This window comes from Pelophylax lessonae (genome assembly GCF_965119305.1).
Source record: "Pelophylax lessonae genome assembly, chromosome: 8".
NCBI lineage: Eukaryota > Metazoa > Chordata > Amphibia > Anura > Ranidae > Pelophylax > Pelophylax lessonae.
In genome coordinates this window covers 8,968,054-8,985,715 of record NC_138775.1, presented here as the reverse complement: position 1 = coordinate 8,985,715, position 17,662 = coordinate 8,968,054, and the positions used below count along the sequence as shown (strand labels likewise).

General features: G+C 38.3%; 1 protein-coding gene across 8 annotated transcripts in view; it reads left to right on the top strand.

Annotated features, from left to right (window-relative positions):
* Window positions 1-17,662, top strand: part of CACNA2D2 (calcium voltage-gated channel auxiliary subunit alpha2delta 2) — a 354,828-nt gene that overhangs the window by 302,780 nt on the left and 34,386 nt on the right. For all 8 annotated transcript variants that reach the window (XR_014225571.1, XM_082265447.1, XM_082265445.1 and 5 more), the window contains one exon: window positions 16,792-16,852. Coding sequence is in view for 7 of the 8 variants with exons in the window: in XM_082265447.1 (XP_082121573.1) it covers window positions 16,792-16,852 (61 nt within the window). In the remaining variant the exon portion in view is untranslated. The remainder of the gene's footprint in view (window positions 1-16,791; window positions 16,853-17,662) is intronic.

Here is a 17,662-nt window from a genome sequence, read left to right as displayed (position 1 = left end):
TCAGATTGTTATAGGAAATCTCCATTTCCACTTATTATAATTATTAGACAATTCTACATAGACTGACCCTCAGAGAGGATGGATGTGATTAGATCTGAACAAACCTCCTCCATCCATCTCTATAATTACCATAAACTGTCATTAGGCTGAATGTCGCTGTATCCTGACAACAGCCAAACACGACAATTTGTAGGCATGGAGACTGAGACACCAACCCGAGGGTCAAACACAAAGCCATCCTAGAGTAAAGTCAGTGTTACGTCTTCGTACATTAGGCTTCATTCACAAAGCTTCAACAAAGGATACGGATCTTTCATTTCAGCCTATCTTTCAAATCACATTTAGCTAAAAATAACTGTCACTTTTTTTTTGTAAATGAAGGTGTAAGCTTCATGAATTTACCCTAATACATCATAAAATACAGTCACACACTATTATTATTATTATTATACATTTATATGGCTGTATAAGTGCTGTACAGAGATCACAGAGATCACTGAGCCAGTCACATCAGTCTCTGTACCAGAGGAGCTTACACTCTAATGTTCCCTCCCCCCCCACAGTCATATCAGTCTCTGTAGCAGAGGAGCTTACACTCTAATGTCCCCTCCTCCACAGTCACATCAGTCTCTGTACTAGAGGAGCTTACACTCTAATATCCCCTCCCCCACAGTCACACATTAGTTTCTGTACTAGAGGAGCTTACACTCTAATGTTCCCTCCCCCACAGTCACACACTATTATTATTATTATACATTTATATAGCTCTGACATATATCGCAGTGCTGTACAGAGAACACTGAGCCAATCACATCAGTCTCTGTACCAGAGGAGCTAACACTCTAATGTCCCCTCCCCCACAGTCACATCAGTCTCTGTACCAGAGGAGCTTACACTCTAATGTCCCCTCCCCCACAGTCACATCAGTCTCTGTACCAGAGGAGCTTACACTCTAATGTCCCCCCACAGTAACATCCGTCTCTGTACCAGAAGAGCTTACACTCTAATGTCCCCTCCCCCACAGTCACACACTTATATTATTATACATTTATATAGCTCTGGCATATACCGCAGTGCTGTACAGAGATCACTGAGCCAGTCACATCAGTCTCTGTACCAGAGGAGCTTACACTCTAATGTCCCCTCCCCCACAGTCACATCAGTCTCTGTACCTGAGGAGCTTACACTCCAATGTATCTAAAATGAATTTTATAGATTTTCTATTGCAATCTCTAATTATGGATTGTGAGAGGAAATCCACACATACAACCCTACTGGGAGTTCATCAAAGACCTCCAGGACCGGTAAATGTAACAGAAAGTGAAAACAGAGGAGGAAAAAAAAAAAAACCAACATAAAAGTCATAACTCATCTCTTTAGAAACTTAGCGATAAAAATAAATAGCCCATTAACAAAATAAAATAAAACCGGCTTTTGCTGCAAAATTCTGCAAATATTCATTACCCCTGCAGTACTTTTTTTCTGATGTTCTCAGTCTGATCGCCAGCATAATTCAACCCACTTCCTCTGAGCCCAGGTTGTCCTGGACCCACCCCCAGCCTGTTACTGGACAGGGAAAGGAGAAGCAGCCCAGTGATGCTCATTTCTCAGTCACTCTGCTTTCTCCTCCTATCGGCATGCTTCTTGTCAGCACATGAACTAATTCACTCCCTGTGCTGCTTCTCCCTCCCCAGGTCTGAGCTCTGCTGTACAGATACCGGCACTGCTTGCATTTAAAATTATATTGATTGTTGTTATAATAAAAAGATAATAGAATCCGCGCTAAGGAATCAAAGGATATAAATAAGTACTAATAAGCTGCAGCCTCACTTAAACTATAGCCAAAAGACTATATAAATAGATAAGAATGGAGGTGATGGCGCTGCTTATATTATAAGGTGTAATTAGGTGGATATTCCTATGTAAACATATATCATCGGATGAATTGTATATAAAAAAGGCTATGGAGAATAGCCACCAGGTGGCGAAGTGTAATGTGCAAAGAAGTGCGGAGATAAATAAATATGTGTATATATACAATATGCAATAGTGATAAAAATAAATAGTCAACAGAGTGAATCTATAAACAACATTAAATAAATCAATCAATAAATAATATAAAATGACTCAAAAATCACGATGATAAAAATTAGTAAAATAGTGCGGGAAAAGCTTGACCAAACAGAATAAATGTGCAAATATACAGGAGAGTATTATTCAAAGTGTACAAATAGGTGATAGTACTAAAAATATAAAAATTATTATAAAAATTAAAGTTCGTGATCAAAAAATTGTGCAAAAGCAATAAAGTGCGGGAAACTTCTTTCCAAAGTGTGCCAATACGTAATAATCAGTCAATTCATATACTAGAATACATCCATAAGTAGGTGAGTGTACCCAGTGAGATAGGTGGGCAGTGACTTACGGTGACCCCCAAGGTGGGTGACTGGTGAGCTGCAAAGTGGCTACTGATGAAAAACCTACTCACCAGATATACCCACCCCACACAGGGGTATAGAGTGGGTATTGTAGATATGCCTCGCTGGTCCTTACTCTGTGTAGTGGTTCCCTTCCTGGGGGAGAATGGTGTGGGGTCCGCGGGGTATCGCAGATATCCTAGCGTGGGGTCCAGTACTAGGGTCTTGTTCCAATATGTCCGATGCTCCGTGGAGGGATCTAGTATGGCCACTCACAAGTATATGGATGGGAGGGTCATAGGAAGTGGAAAGACTCGATAGTGTGATATCGTAGGGGATATTTTATTCAGCAGTATACAATAAATGAATACTCACATTCAATCATATGGAAAACCGCGTGGTATTGGCGTCCCGGAACGCAATGCGTTCCAACTGGAAACCGGAACCGGAAATGACGTGACGGCGCTGTACGCGTTTCGTCATGTGACGTCTTCTGCAGCGTCGCATCATTTCCAAGCCGGCCCTTTTATATACGGTGGTTACCAAGGCTACGGGACTCGTTATGAAGCATAACGAGTGCTGCATGTAAGCCCTGCTGCGGCTCATGCTTTCCTATGTAAGACAAAACCTATGCCTTACAGTCAGAAAACCGAATTGATTCATATTGATGGAAATATTAATAGAATAAATAAAATGATTAAAGACTGTATATATATATATCCCGTGCCAAAATTAAATCATGAACCACCATATATACATACAGGGAGTGAGTGCAGTATATTAAAAACATAGTATACATTATTTATTAAACATACGTTAAAAATAAAAAAAATGTAAAAATAAAGATAAAAAATAAAAAATAAATAATATAAAAGTAATAAGTGTTAAAAATATAATAGGAGGTAATCTTATGTAGTGCGCCATCTTGTGGCTAAAAATATGTATGGTAATAACAGATGGTGAATGTATATTATTACGAACCGAGGATGAGGATAATAATGTATATATATATAAATAGTGTGAGTATGAATAAAAGAATGTACATATAGGAATGTGTATAAAGAAAGAAAATTTAGTGGATATTATGTGTACTTACTTAATTGATAAATAGTAACTGTTAAATTTCATGTAAGTATAAAAAACGTGAAATAAATGAATGAGAACAAAAATACAAAAATACGTAAATTAAATGAATGAGAACAAAAATACATTGTGTATACTCAAAAAATGTGTATGTATAAAAATGTATACATATAAAAAAGGCGACATCTAGTGGAGATTGTGTAGATTGCACAAACCATATGTATATAGATATTAACGATATGTGACCTATAGGCTCAGATACAGTTAGATCATGTTGGGTATTATGCAATATATGAATAGAAATGGTAAATTGGAGTTAGTATTATAAAAATTGGTATATATAGGATGGGATGAATAAAAGACAGATGTTGTGGCATATATAAAAAATAAAAATATAAATATAAAACATATATAGAGAAAGGAGGGAGGATTTAAAATTTAAAAATTGGAGATGAAGCAGTTAAGGTCTATGTCCAGGTTTAACCCCTTAGGCTGGAGAGTATTGAGTCGATAAATCCAACTCGTTTCATTTTTAGAGATTTTAATTTTCTTGTTATCACCTCTCCAGTGTCCAGCAATAGAGTCTATACCCACAAAGGTGAGTCCCCTTGGGTCCTTATTATGTACCTCTGCAAAATGTCTCGGGAGACTATGCTTTGGAGACCCCTTTCTTATATTCTTGATATGCTCCCTGATTCGTACGAACAGAGGTCTGGTGGTCCTGCCGACATACTGAAGTCGACAGGGGCACTCTATTAGGTAGGTTACATGGGTGGTCTGACACGTAATTAATTTATTAATCTTGAACTCTTCTCCACTCCATCTGGATTTAAAATGCAATGTCTTCCTAGGTTGTTTATTCGTAGTTTTACACGGTAAGCACCTATTACACCGAATAAACCCTTTTAAGTCAGGGAACATTTTCACTGGTTTGGGGGGAGCCATCACCTCCATTCTTATCTATTTATATAGTCTTTTGGCTATAGTTTAAGTGAGGCTGCAGCTTATTAGTACTTATTTATATCCTTTGATTCCTTAGCGCGGATTCTATTATCTTTTTACATACACATACCCTTTCTTGGGCATGGCCAATCCTGCAGCTTCGGATATCTTCGGATATATAAATAATAGGAAAATCAATATTGAAGATATTTTTAATCAGGAGAGAGTAACCAACAGACAGGATATGGACGGGCTTTTTAAACAACTTAAACACGCTTTGGAGAAGCAGCTCAGGGTCTGGTGGGACATTTCTACTTTAGAAATGTACATTAGAGATAAAATTACCCCCAGACGACTAAGGTGGGATATCAATCCCAATGATGGTCTTAATGACATCACCTTAACAGAGGAATGGTATATATTTTTTAACCGGTGCGAGACAGATCTCCTCACACTTATCATTAAAAGGAGACAGACTAAATTAAGGAATATAGAAACACAAATAACAGATCTGAAAACGGCACTTATTCCATTCCTACTACATAAAGAATATAAGGACAAAGAAAAAGAATTACAAACTTATATTGCCAAGTACGATTCGGCTATACAACAGAAAAAGCAAAAAAAGTACAGCAGAGATGTCACCGACTATAAAAACTCCAAAGTGTATAAGTGGCAAGCAGCAGAAGAGGAAATGGAGATTCCCAATACCCCTAATGCCTTCGAGTCTAGAGAAACATCAGTGGACGAAGAAGAATATGAGGAATCCATAACCACGCCAGCTCCAAGAACCCCACAGGTATTTACTTTCAGACCTAACAGGGAAACAGAAGACAACAGACCATCTATACAAGAGAACAGATTCTTACCACCCAGGAATACCCCTAGAATTCAAGAGAGACCACGCACACCACCTAGGGACTATGATAGAGTTAACACACCCAACCAAAGGAATTATAATCTTCCAACGTACAATAGATTTTCTCCGTTAGCCATGATAGAAACACACACTCCTGTCAGAGATTATAGAGACAGACCTAATTACAATACACAGAGGGATTTTTTCCGCGGAGGCCACCAAAGAAGACCACCACCTCCATACAGACAACAAGGATGGTACAGACCACAAGGAAGAATGGGATGGAGAGGACCACAAGATCAGCAGAACAGATGGAACTACAATTACCCTCAAGACAGAAGACCCAACACATACAGAGGAGGAGAATACCAGAATCAATGGAGGGGACCCCCCCCAGGAGGATATATGAGACCCCAACAACAGAGCCAATACTGGGAAGAAGAAGACGTAAGAGGGGGAAGAGAGGTGGGAGGAAGAAAACGAAGGCGAGAATTTTAGGTCAAGGTATTTTTAATCTCACAGATATTGTTTTTAATGATGAAGAACTTCATCTTTTAGACCTTGGCCTCAAATTCGCTCCCACCAAAGATGCCGACCCCTTTGAAATTTTTATTGATCTTCACAAATTTTTAAGAAAATTGAACATTAAAAAGTTCTTTAAATTAAAAGGGTACACATCTTCCACCCCTGACCCCAATTTTGTACACTCAGGTCTCAGGAATCACTCGGTTTTTAATCCACAAGTACCCGGCGGAGAGTGTATTAGCGCTTTTAAAAAAATGGTAGAAGAGGACCTGAGGAAAATTAAGAAACCACACAAAAAATATGATAAGGTAAAATCAGCAATTAAACAATTAGAGGATAGGAAGGGAATTATAATTCGACCCGCAGACAAAGGAGGAGGACTAGTGATTTTAAATAAGACTGACTATGAAGAAGAAATGAATAATCTACTAAGAGTAGAAGGCACCTATGAAAAACTGAGAAATAATCCAACTAAGACATATAGGAAAAAACTCAAAGACTTCATTAATAAAGGTACAAAATTAGGAATACTAAATGAGAAAGAAGCACAATATTTACTACCTGAGACAAGCAAGATTCCAGTACTGTATTATTTGCCCAAAATACATAAAGACCCCGTTAAGCCCCCTGGACGACCCATAGTGAGCGGTGTGGACTCACTGTTTTCCAGATTGGGTGAATATCTGGATGGATATTTACAACCAGCAGTAAAAATGGGCAAATCGTACCTGAAAGATAGCTCGGAGCTGATAAAAATACTCAAGGAAGTACAGCTACCAGAAGACTGCATCTTGGCTACAATAGACGCCAACTCCCTTTACACCAGCATAAGACAAACAGATGGACTACAAGCGGTAGATGTTGCTTTACATGAACGCACCCAGTTAAAACAAACACAAATTAAATACATTTTGGACGGTCTAAAACTTACTATGAGCAGCAACTTCTTTTGGCATAAGAATGACTATTATTTACAAACCAAAGGAGTCGCAATGGGAGCCCGCTACGCACCTAGCGTAGCAAATCTATTTATGGATCTCCTAGAAGAAAAGACCATTTATACCCAAAATATTCCGGAATTAAAATTCTACCGACGTTATATCGACGACATCATCATTTTATGGGAGGGAACAAAGGAATCTTTAAACAATTTCTTTTCAAAACTGAATGAGAACACATATGGTATCAAGTTTACAGGAGATTGGAGTTTTAATCAGATAAATTATTTGGATCTTAATATTTTTAAAGAAAATAACATACTTAAAACCAAAACTTATTTTAAACCTACAGACAGGAATGGATATATACCTACTAGTAGTTGCCACCATCCTATATGGAAAGAAGGAATTCCAAGAAGTCAATTCGTGAGGATCCGAAGAAATTGTGACAACCCTGAGGACTATTTATCACAGACAGATATTTTAATAAAGAGATTTGAGGAAAAAGGGTATGACAGACAGAAATTGATTATGTCCAGAAACAAAATACTAAATACGGACAGAGATGAATATTTATATAAGAGTAAGAAGCCAGCAAAACCCAAAGAATTAGCATTTATCACAGGATTCCATCATAATTTCAGACAGACTGAAAAGATCGTGAAAAAATACTGGCCTATATTAAAGTCCGATAAAACTTTGTCGAGATTGTTACCCAAACAACCGAAATTTATATATCGGAAAGCCCCTAATTTACGAAACCAACTTGTCCATAATGCAATTGATCCCCCCAAACCAGTGAAAATGTTCCCTGACTTAAAAGGGTTTATTCGGTGTAATAGGTGCTTACCGTGTAAAACTACGAATAAACAACCTAGGAAGACATTGCATTTTAAATCCAGATGGAGTGGAGAAGAGTTCAAGATTAATAAATTAATTACGTGTCAGACCACCCATGTAACCTACCTAATAGAGTGCCCCTGTCGACTTCAGTATGTCGGCAGGACCACCAGACCTCTGTTCGTACGAATCAGGGAGCATATCAAGAATATAAGAAAGGGGTCTCCAAAGCATAGTCTCCCGAGACATTTTGCAGAGGTACATAATAAGGACCCAAGGGGACTCACCTTTGTGGGTATAGACTCTATTGCTGGACACTGGAGAGGTGATAACAAGAAAATTAAAATCTCTAAAAATGAAACGAGTTGGATTTATCGACTCAATACTCTCCAGCCTAAGGGGTTAAACCTGGACATAGACCTTAACTGCTTCATCTCCAATTTTTAAATTTTAAATCCTCCCTCCTTTCTCTATATATGTTTTATATTTATATTTTTATTTTTTATATATGCCACAACATCTGTCTTTTATTCATCCCATCCTATATATACCAATTTTTATAATACTAACTCCAATTTACCATTTCTATTCATATATTGCATAATACCCAACATGATCTAACGGTATCTGAGCCTATAGGTCACATATCGTTAATATCTATATACATATGGTTTGTGCAATCTACACAATCTCCACTAGATGTCGCCTTTTTTATATGTATACATTTTTATACATACACATTTTTTGAGTATACACAATGTATTTTTGTTCTCATTCATTTAATTTACGTATTTTTGTATTTTTGTTCTCATTCATTTATTTCACGTTTTTTATACTTACATGAAATTTAACAGTTACTATTTATCAATTAAGTAAGTACACATAATATCCACTAAATTTTCTTTCTTTATACACATTCCTATATGTACATTCTTTTATTCATACTCACACTATTTATATATATATACATTATTATCCTCATCCTCGGTTCGTAATAATATACATTCACCATCTGTTATTACCATACATATTTTTAGCCACAAGATGGCGCACTACATAAGATTACCTCCTATTATATTTTTAACACTTATTACTTTTATATTATTTATTTTTTATTTTTTATCTTTATTTTTACATTTTTTTTATTTTTAACGTATGTTTAATAAATAATGTATACTATGTTTTTAATATACTGCACTCACTCCCTGTATGTATATATGGTGGTTCATGATTTAATTTTGGCACGGGATATATATATATACAGTCTTTAATCATTTTATTTATTCTATTAATATTTCCATCAATATGAATCAATTCGGTTTTCTGACTGTAAGGCATAGGTTTTGTCTTACATAGGAAAGCATGAGCCGCAGCAGGGCTTACATGCAGCACTCGTTATGCTTCATAACGAGTCCCGTAGCCTTGGTAACCACCGTATATAAAAGGGCCGGCTTGGAAATGATGCGACGCTGCAGAAGACGTCACATGACGAAACGCGTACAGCGCCGTCACGTCATTTCCGGTTCCGGTTTCCAGTTGGAACGCATTGCGTTCCGGGACGCCAATACCACGCTGTTTTCCATATGATTGAATGTGAGTATTCATTTATTGTATACTGCTGAATAAAATATCCCCTACGATATCACACTATCGAGTCTTTCCACTTCCTATGACCCTCCCATCCATATACTTGTGAGTGGCCATACTAGATCCCTCCACGGAGCATCGGACATATTGGAACAAGACCCTAGTACTGGACCCCACGCTAGGATATCTGCGATACCCCGCGGACCCCACACCATTCTCCCCCAGGAAGGGAACCACTACACAGAGTAAGGACCAGCGAGGCATATCTACAATACCCACTCTATACCCCTGTGTGGGGTGGGTATATCTGGTGAGTAGGTTTTTCATCAGTAGCCACTTTGCAGCTCACCAGTCACCCACCTTGGGGGTCACCGTAAGTCACTGCCCACCTATCTCACTGGGTACACTCACCTACTTATGGATGTATTCTAGTATATGAATTGACTGATTATTACGTATTGGCACACTTTGGAAAGAAGTTTCCCGCACTTTATTGCTTTTGCACAATTTTTTGATCACGAACTTTAATTTTTATAATAATTTTTATATTTTTAGTACTATCACCTATTTGTACACTTTGAATAATACTCTCCTGTATATTTGCACATTTATTCTGTTTGGTCAAGCTTTTCCCGCACTATTTTACTAATTTTTATCATCGTGATTTTTGAGTCATTTTATATTATTTATTGATTGATTTATTTAATGTTGTTTATAGATTCACTCTGTTGACTATTTATTTTTATCACTATTGCATATTGTATATATACACATATTTATTTATCTCCGCACTTCTTTGCACATTACACTTCGCCACCTGGTGGCTATTCTCCATAGCCTTTTTTATATACAATTCATCCGATGATATATGTTTACATAGGAATATCCACCTAATTACACCTTATAATATAAGCAGCGCCATCACCTCCATTCTTATCTATTGTTGTTATAATGTTTACAGAGCTTCAATAATTGTGTGTCTTTTTATAACTGCAGGGAATTCCTTAACATTCACATATTCATAGGTGCTACACATAGCGGAACTTCAGCCAAAGGTTTTTTTAAGCGGTATATTATATTATTATTATATTAAAGTTTATATAATTTATTATATTATTTATATTATATTAAAGTTTACATTATGTATTATATTATATTATTTTCTTAGGGGTATTTTATATTATATTATATTATTTTCTTAGGGGTATATTATATTATATTATTTTTTTAGGGGTATATTATATTATATTATTTTCTTAGGGGTATATTATATTATATTATATTATTTTCTTAGGGGTATATTATATTATATTATTTTCTTAGGGGTATATTATATTATATTATTTTCTTAGGGATATATTATATTATTTTCTTAGGGGTATATTATATTATTTTCTTAGGGGTATATTATATTATATTATATTATATTATTTTCTTAGGGGTATATTATATTATTTTCTTAGGGGTATATTATATTATTTTCTTAGGGGTATATTATATTATATTATATTATTTTCTTAGGGGTATATTATATTATTTTCTTAGGGGTATATTATATTATATTATTTTCTTAGGGGTATATTATATTATATTATTTTTTTAGGGGTATATTATATTATATTATTTTCTTAGGGGTATATTATATTATATTATATTATATTATTTTCTTAGGGGTATATTATATTATATTATTTTCTTAGGGGTATATTATATTATATTATTTTCTTAGGGATATATTATATTATTTTCTTAGGGGTATATTATATTATTTTCTTAGGGGTATATTATATTATATTATATTATATTATTTTCTTAGGGGTATATTATATTATTTTCTTAGGGGTATATTATATTATTTTCTTAGGGGTATATTATATTATATTATATTATTTTCTTAGGGGTATATTATATTATTTTCTTAGGGGTATATTATATTATATTATTTTCTTAGGGGTATATTATATTATTTTCTTTGGGGTATATTATATTATACTATTTTCTGAGGGGTATATTATATTATATTATTTTCTTAGGGGTATATTATATTATATTATATTATTTTCTTAGGGGTATATTATATTATTTTCTTAGGGGTATATTATATTATATTATATTATTTTCTTAGGGGTATATTATATTATATTATATTATATTATATTATATTATATTATATTATTTTTTTAGGGGTATATTATATTATATTATTTTCTTAGGGGTATATTATATTATATTATTTTCTTAGGGGTATATTATATTATTTTCTTAGGGGTATATTATATTATATTATTTTCTTAGGGATATATTATATTATATTATTTTCTTAGGGGTATATTATATTATTTTCTTAGGGGTATATTATATTATATTATTTTCTTAGGGGTATATTATATTATATTATATTATATTATTTTCTTAGGGGTATATTATATTATTTTCTTAGGGGTATATTATATTATATTATTTTCTTAGGGGTATATTATATTATATTATTTTCTTAGGGATATATTATATTATATTATTTTCTTAGGGGTATATTATATTATTTTCTTAGGGGTATATTATATTATATTATTTTCTTAGGGGTATATTATATTATATTATATTATATTATTTTCTTAGGGGTATATTATATTATTTTCTTAGGGGTATATTATATTATTTTCTTAGGGGTATATTATATTATTTTCTTATGGGTATATTATATTATTTTCTTAGGGGTATATTATATTATTTTCTTTGGGGTATATTATATTATACTATTTTCTGAGGGGTATATTATATTATATTATTTTCTTAGGGGTATATTATATTATATTATATTATATTATATTATATTATATTATTTTCTTAGGGGTATATTATATTATATTATATTATTTTCTTAGGGGTATATTATATTATATTATTTTCTTAGGGGTATATTATATTATATTATTTTCTTAGGGGTATATTATATTATATTATATTATATTATATTATATTATTTTCTTAGGGGTATATTATATTATTTTCTTAGGAGTATATTATATTATATTATATTATATTATTTTCTTAGGGGTATATTATATTATATTATACGTATCTCCTCCCCTCTCTCTATACTGCTACATGTCGCAGCTGAACTCCAGGCAGATACGAGATAGAAATGATCTCAATTCATCAATAAACCATTCAATGTTTTCCTTCAATACAGCCGGTGTGCCTGAATGTGACTTGGCATCAGCCTCCTGCAGTCTGCAGTACAGCAGAGCTCAGACTAGGGAAGGGGGAAGCAGCACTAATTGGTAATCTATTTTGCAGATTAACAAAAACGTGCTGACAGTAGCAGAGAGCAGAGTGACAGAGAGATAAGCCCATCAGCCTACTGCTTCTCATTTCACAGGCTGGGGGAGGGACATGACCTGTGTTACTAAACTGCAGCAAAAAAAAATAAAATCTGGTCTCCTGCCCTGCCAGACAGGGCTGTGCTGTGTGGCAGAGCTGTGTAAATCTGAGGACTGAATGACCAGACATATATTAATCATTTGACATCAAAATGGACCACAACCTAACGGGGAAGGGTAGACACCGCTGTCATGGTAAGTTACATGTCACATAGACACGGCTGTCTTCTGTGTCTACAGTTCCCTCAGATCAAAGGGAGACAGTTGGCCATTGCACACCATGGATACTTCCAGAACCAGTATTGTAGGCTTGTAATATAAGAGTTCCGTACATGATTGATTTATTTGTTTTATTTCTGGACTCGCTCAAAAGATCCGCACCCTGATTGGACGGGAGGAAGGGATCGGATCTCTTGAGAGTTTGTCCAGAAATAAGAACAATGTGAATATTCGCGTGAATCTTTTATAAAATATTCACACAACACCTGACTGCTTCCTAACCATTGCACTAACATGGCTACAATGACCCTGCAGGCTCTTGTAGTATCCATTGTGTGTAATGGGAAATTCACTTTTTTTGTTGCCTTGGGTTAAAGAAGAATCCTTTCTTAAATTTTTTTTATAAATATCCGTCCTCCCGGGTACAATATACAGTATCTCACAAAAGTAAGTACACCCTCACATTTCTGTAAATATTTGATTCTATCTTTTCATGTGACAACACTGAAGAAATGACACTTTGCTACAATGTAAAGTAGTGAGTGTACAGCTTGTATAACAGTGTAAATTTGCTGTCCCCTCAAAATAACTCAACACACATCCATTAATGTCTAAACCGCTGGCAACAAAAGTGAGTACACCCCTAAGTGACAATGTTCAAATTGGGCCCAAAGTATCAATATTTTGTGTGGCCACCATTATTTTCCAGCACTGCCTTAACCCTCTTGGGCATGGAGTTCACCAGAGCTTCACAGGTTACCACTGAAGTCCTCTTCCACTCCTCCATGATGACATCACAGAGCTGGCAGCAAATGTGAGTACACCCCTAAGTCAAAATGTCCAAGTTGGGTCCAATTAACCATTTTCCCTCCCTGGTGTCATGTGACTCATAGTGTTACAAGGTCTCAGGTGTGAATGGGGAGCAGGTGTGTTAAATTTGGTGTTATCGCTCTCACTCTCTCATACTGGTCACTGGAAGTTCAACATGCCACCTCATGGCAAAGAACTCTCTGAGGATCTGAAAAAAAAAATTGTTTCTCTACATAAAGATGGCCTAGGCTATAGGAAGATTGGCAAGACCCTGAAACTGAGCTGCAGCATGGTGGCCAAGACCATACAGCAATATAATAGGACAGGTTCCACTCAGAACAGGCCTCGCCATGGTCGACCAAAGAAGTTGAGTGCTGTGCTCAGCGTCATATCCAGAGGTTGTCTTTGGGAAATAGACGTATGAGTGCTGCCAGCATTGCTGCAGAGGTTGAAGGGGTGGGGGGTCAGCCTGACAGTGCTCAGACCATACGCCGCACACTGCATCTAATTGTTCTGCATGGCTGTCATCCCAGAAGGAAGCCTCTTCTAAAGATGATGCACAAGAAAGCCCACAAACAGTTTGCTGAAGACAAGCAGACTAAGGACATGGATTACTGGAACCATCTCCTGTGCTCTGATGAGACCAAGATAAACTTATTTGGTTCAGATGGTGTCAGGCGTGTGTGGCGGCAACCAGGTGAGGAGTACAAAGACAAGTGTGTCTTCCTACAGTCAGGCATGGTGGTGGGAGTGTCATGGTCTGGGGCTGCATGAGTGCTGCCGGCACTGGGGAGCTACAGTTCATTGAGGGAACCATGAATGCCAACATGTACTGTGACATACTGAAGCAGAGCATGATCCCCTCCCTTCAGAGACTGGGCCGCAGGGCAGTATTCCAACATAACGACCCCAAACACCTCCAAGACGACCACTGCCTTGTTAAAGATGCTGAGGGTAAAGGTGATGGACTGGCCAAGCATGTCTCCAGACCTAAACCCTATGGAGCATCTGTGGGGCATCCTCAAACGGAAGGTGGAGGAGTGCAAGGTCTCTAACATCCACCAGCTCTGTGATGTCATCATGGAGGAGGGGAAGAGGACTCCAGTGACAACCTGTGAAGCTCTGGTGAACTCCATGCCCAAGAGGGTTAAGGCAGTGCTGGAAAATAATGGTGGCCACACAAAATATTGACACTTTGGGCCCAATTTGGACATTTTCACTTAGGGGTGTACTCACTTTTGTTGCCAGCGGTTTAGACATTAATGGATGTGTGTTGAGTTATGTTGAGGGGACAGCAAATTTACACTGTTATACAAGCTGTACACTCACTACTTTACATTGTAGCAAAGTGTCATTTCTTCAGTGTTGTCACATGAAAAGATAGAATAAAATATTTATAGAAATGTGAGGGGTGTACTTACTTTTGTGAGATACTGTATATGTAATGATTTGTCCCAAGTTCCTTTGTGCTTTGTAAGCCTATCTATGAGGTCAGACAGGGTAACGCTCCCCCACGGCTGTCCGACAACGCAGCTAGCAAAGAGACGGCTGCTTGGGAACCTGCGCTCACTTGGCTCAGAGCACTTGCCTAAAGCAAGCAACAGCAAGAGGAATGCAGGCAGTGTTAGGACAAGGACATCGGGTGCCCAGGGCAAAGAAGCCAAACTGCGTCCCCTTCACAATGTGTGAGCTTTGGGAATGCTACCCCCAGCAGTCATCTGCTTGTCAAATGCCAATGTCAAAAGTAAACAGCTGACCCTCCTGCCCACCCCTTGTCCCGGCCCTGAATGCAGGGCTGACACGCCCCCTCCCTCTGCTTTCTTCTTGCCACTGCTTATATCAGGCAAGTGCTTGGAGCAGAGCTAGCGCCGGTTATCAAACAGCTGTCTCCTTGCTAGCTGCGTTGTCAGACTCCTGCTGGTTAAGGGGGAAGGGTCACCCAGTCTGACTTCATGGCTAGGCTCATTTATTTTTTTTATATTGCTCCATCCAGCAGGGTACAGTGTACATATAGTGCTTTGTCCCAAGTTCCTTTGTGCTTTGAAGGCCTACCTATGAGGTCAGAGAGGTTAGCCCCTCCCCCCACAGCCGTCCGACAACACAGCTAGCAAGGAGACTGCTTGGGATCCTGCGCATGCTTGGCTCAGAGAACTTGCCCAAAGCAAGCGACAGATAGAGGAATGCAGGGCTGGCACACCCCCCTCCCACTGTACTCCTCTTTGCCACCACTTGTCTCGGGCAAGCTCTTGGAGCAGAGCTAGCGCCAATTATCAAGCAGCTGTCTCCTTGCTAGCTGCGTTGTCAGACAGCTGCGGGGGAAGGAGGGGTCGCCTGGTTTGACCTCATGGTTAGGCTCGTTTTTATAATGTTTTTATCTCCAGCGGGGTACAGTGTACATGTAGTGCTCTGTCCCAAGTTCCTTAGTGCTTTGTAAGCCTAGTTTTGAGATCAGACAGGGCGACCCCTCACCCCCGCAGCCATTCGACAACGCAGCTAGCAAGGAGACCGCTGCTCGATAATTGGCAATAGCTCTGCTCCAGGCATTTCCCCGAGACCAGCAGTGGCAAGAGGAATGCAGAGGGAGAGGGCGTGTCAGCCCTGCAATGCAGAGGGAGAGGGCGTGTCAGCCCTGCATTCCTCTTGCTGTCGCTTGCTTTGGGCAAGTGCTTGGAGCCAAGCATGCACAGATTCCCAAGCAGCAGTCTCCTTGCTAGCTGTGTTGTCGGACAGCTGGGGGGGGGGGGGGGAGGGGTCACCCTGTCTGACCTCATAGCTAGGCTTACAAAGTGTGAAGGAAGATGGGACAAAGTATTACATGTACAATGACTCGGCAGACCAGGCTCATGTGAATGGGACCTTTGTTAGGTGAAGTTGGGTTTTAGGGACACCGCAGAGTAGAACACCCACTCATGGCACTGTAGAAGCTTTATCTGGTGACATCACACTCTGTGGTTCAGCACACACATCTCTCCCGCACACACCTGTACAGTCTCAGGTCCACATTGCAGTCACATAGTCCTCCTATGGAGGGAGCTCTCCTGTAGACCCTTTAGACTGGCACGTGGCCACCCACCCAGGAGCTGCCGGCTCCTCTGTTACCCCACAAAGGGGTCTGTTCCCCCCTCTGTGGATGTACTCGGGGCTCTGTGCTGGCTCACTCGCTGGATAATTCTTCTTCTCTGTTACAGATTTTGAGTCTTTGATGCCCAACACGTTTGAGTCTGAGGGCCGGGTGTTCATTGCTCCAAGGTAAGGAAGCTGTATGGAAATCTGCTTTATGGTGTATACCATCCCCCTCCTGTGCTTCATAGTGTATACTATCCCTGTCCTGTGCTTCATAGGGTATACCATCCCTGCCCTGTGCTTCATAGTGTATACCATCCCTGTCCTGTGCTTCATAATATATACCATCCCTGTCCTGTGCTTCATAGTGTATACCGTCCCTGCCCTGTGTGTGCTTCATAGTGTATACTATCCCTGCCCTGTGCTTCATAGTGTATACCATCCCTGCCCTGTGCTTCATAGTGTATACCATCCCCGTCCTGTGATTCATAGTGTATACCATCCCTGCCCTGTGCTTCATAGTGTATACCATCCCTGCCCTGTGCTTCATAGTGTATACCATCCCTGCCCTGTGCTTCATAGTGTATACCATCCCTGTCCTGTGCTTTATAGTGTATACCATCCCCCTCCTGTGCTTCATAGTATATACCATCCCTGCCCTGTGCTTCATAGTGTATACCATCCCTGCCCTGTGCTTCATAGTGTATACCATCCCTGCCCTGTGCTTCATAGTGTATACCATCCCTGCCCTGTGCTTCATAGTGTATACCATCCCTGCCCTGTGCTTCATAGTGTATACCATCCCTGTCCTGTGCTTCATAGTGTATACCATCCCTGTCCTGTGCTTCATAGTATATACCATCCCTGCCCTGTGCTTCATAGTGTATACCATCCCTGCCCTGTGCTTCATAGTGTATACCATCCCTGCCCTGTGCTTCATAGTGTATACCATCCCTGCCCTGTGCTTCATAGTGTATACCATCCCTGCCCTGTGCT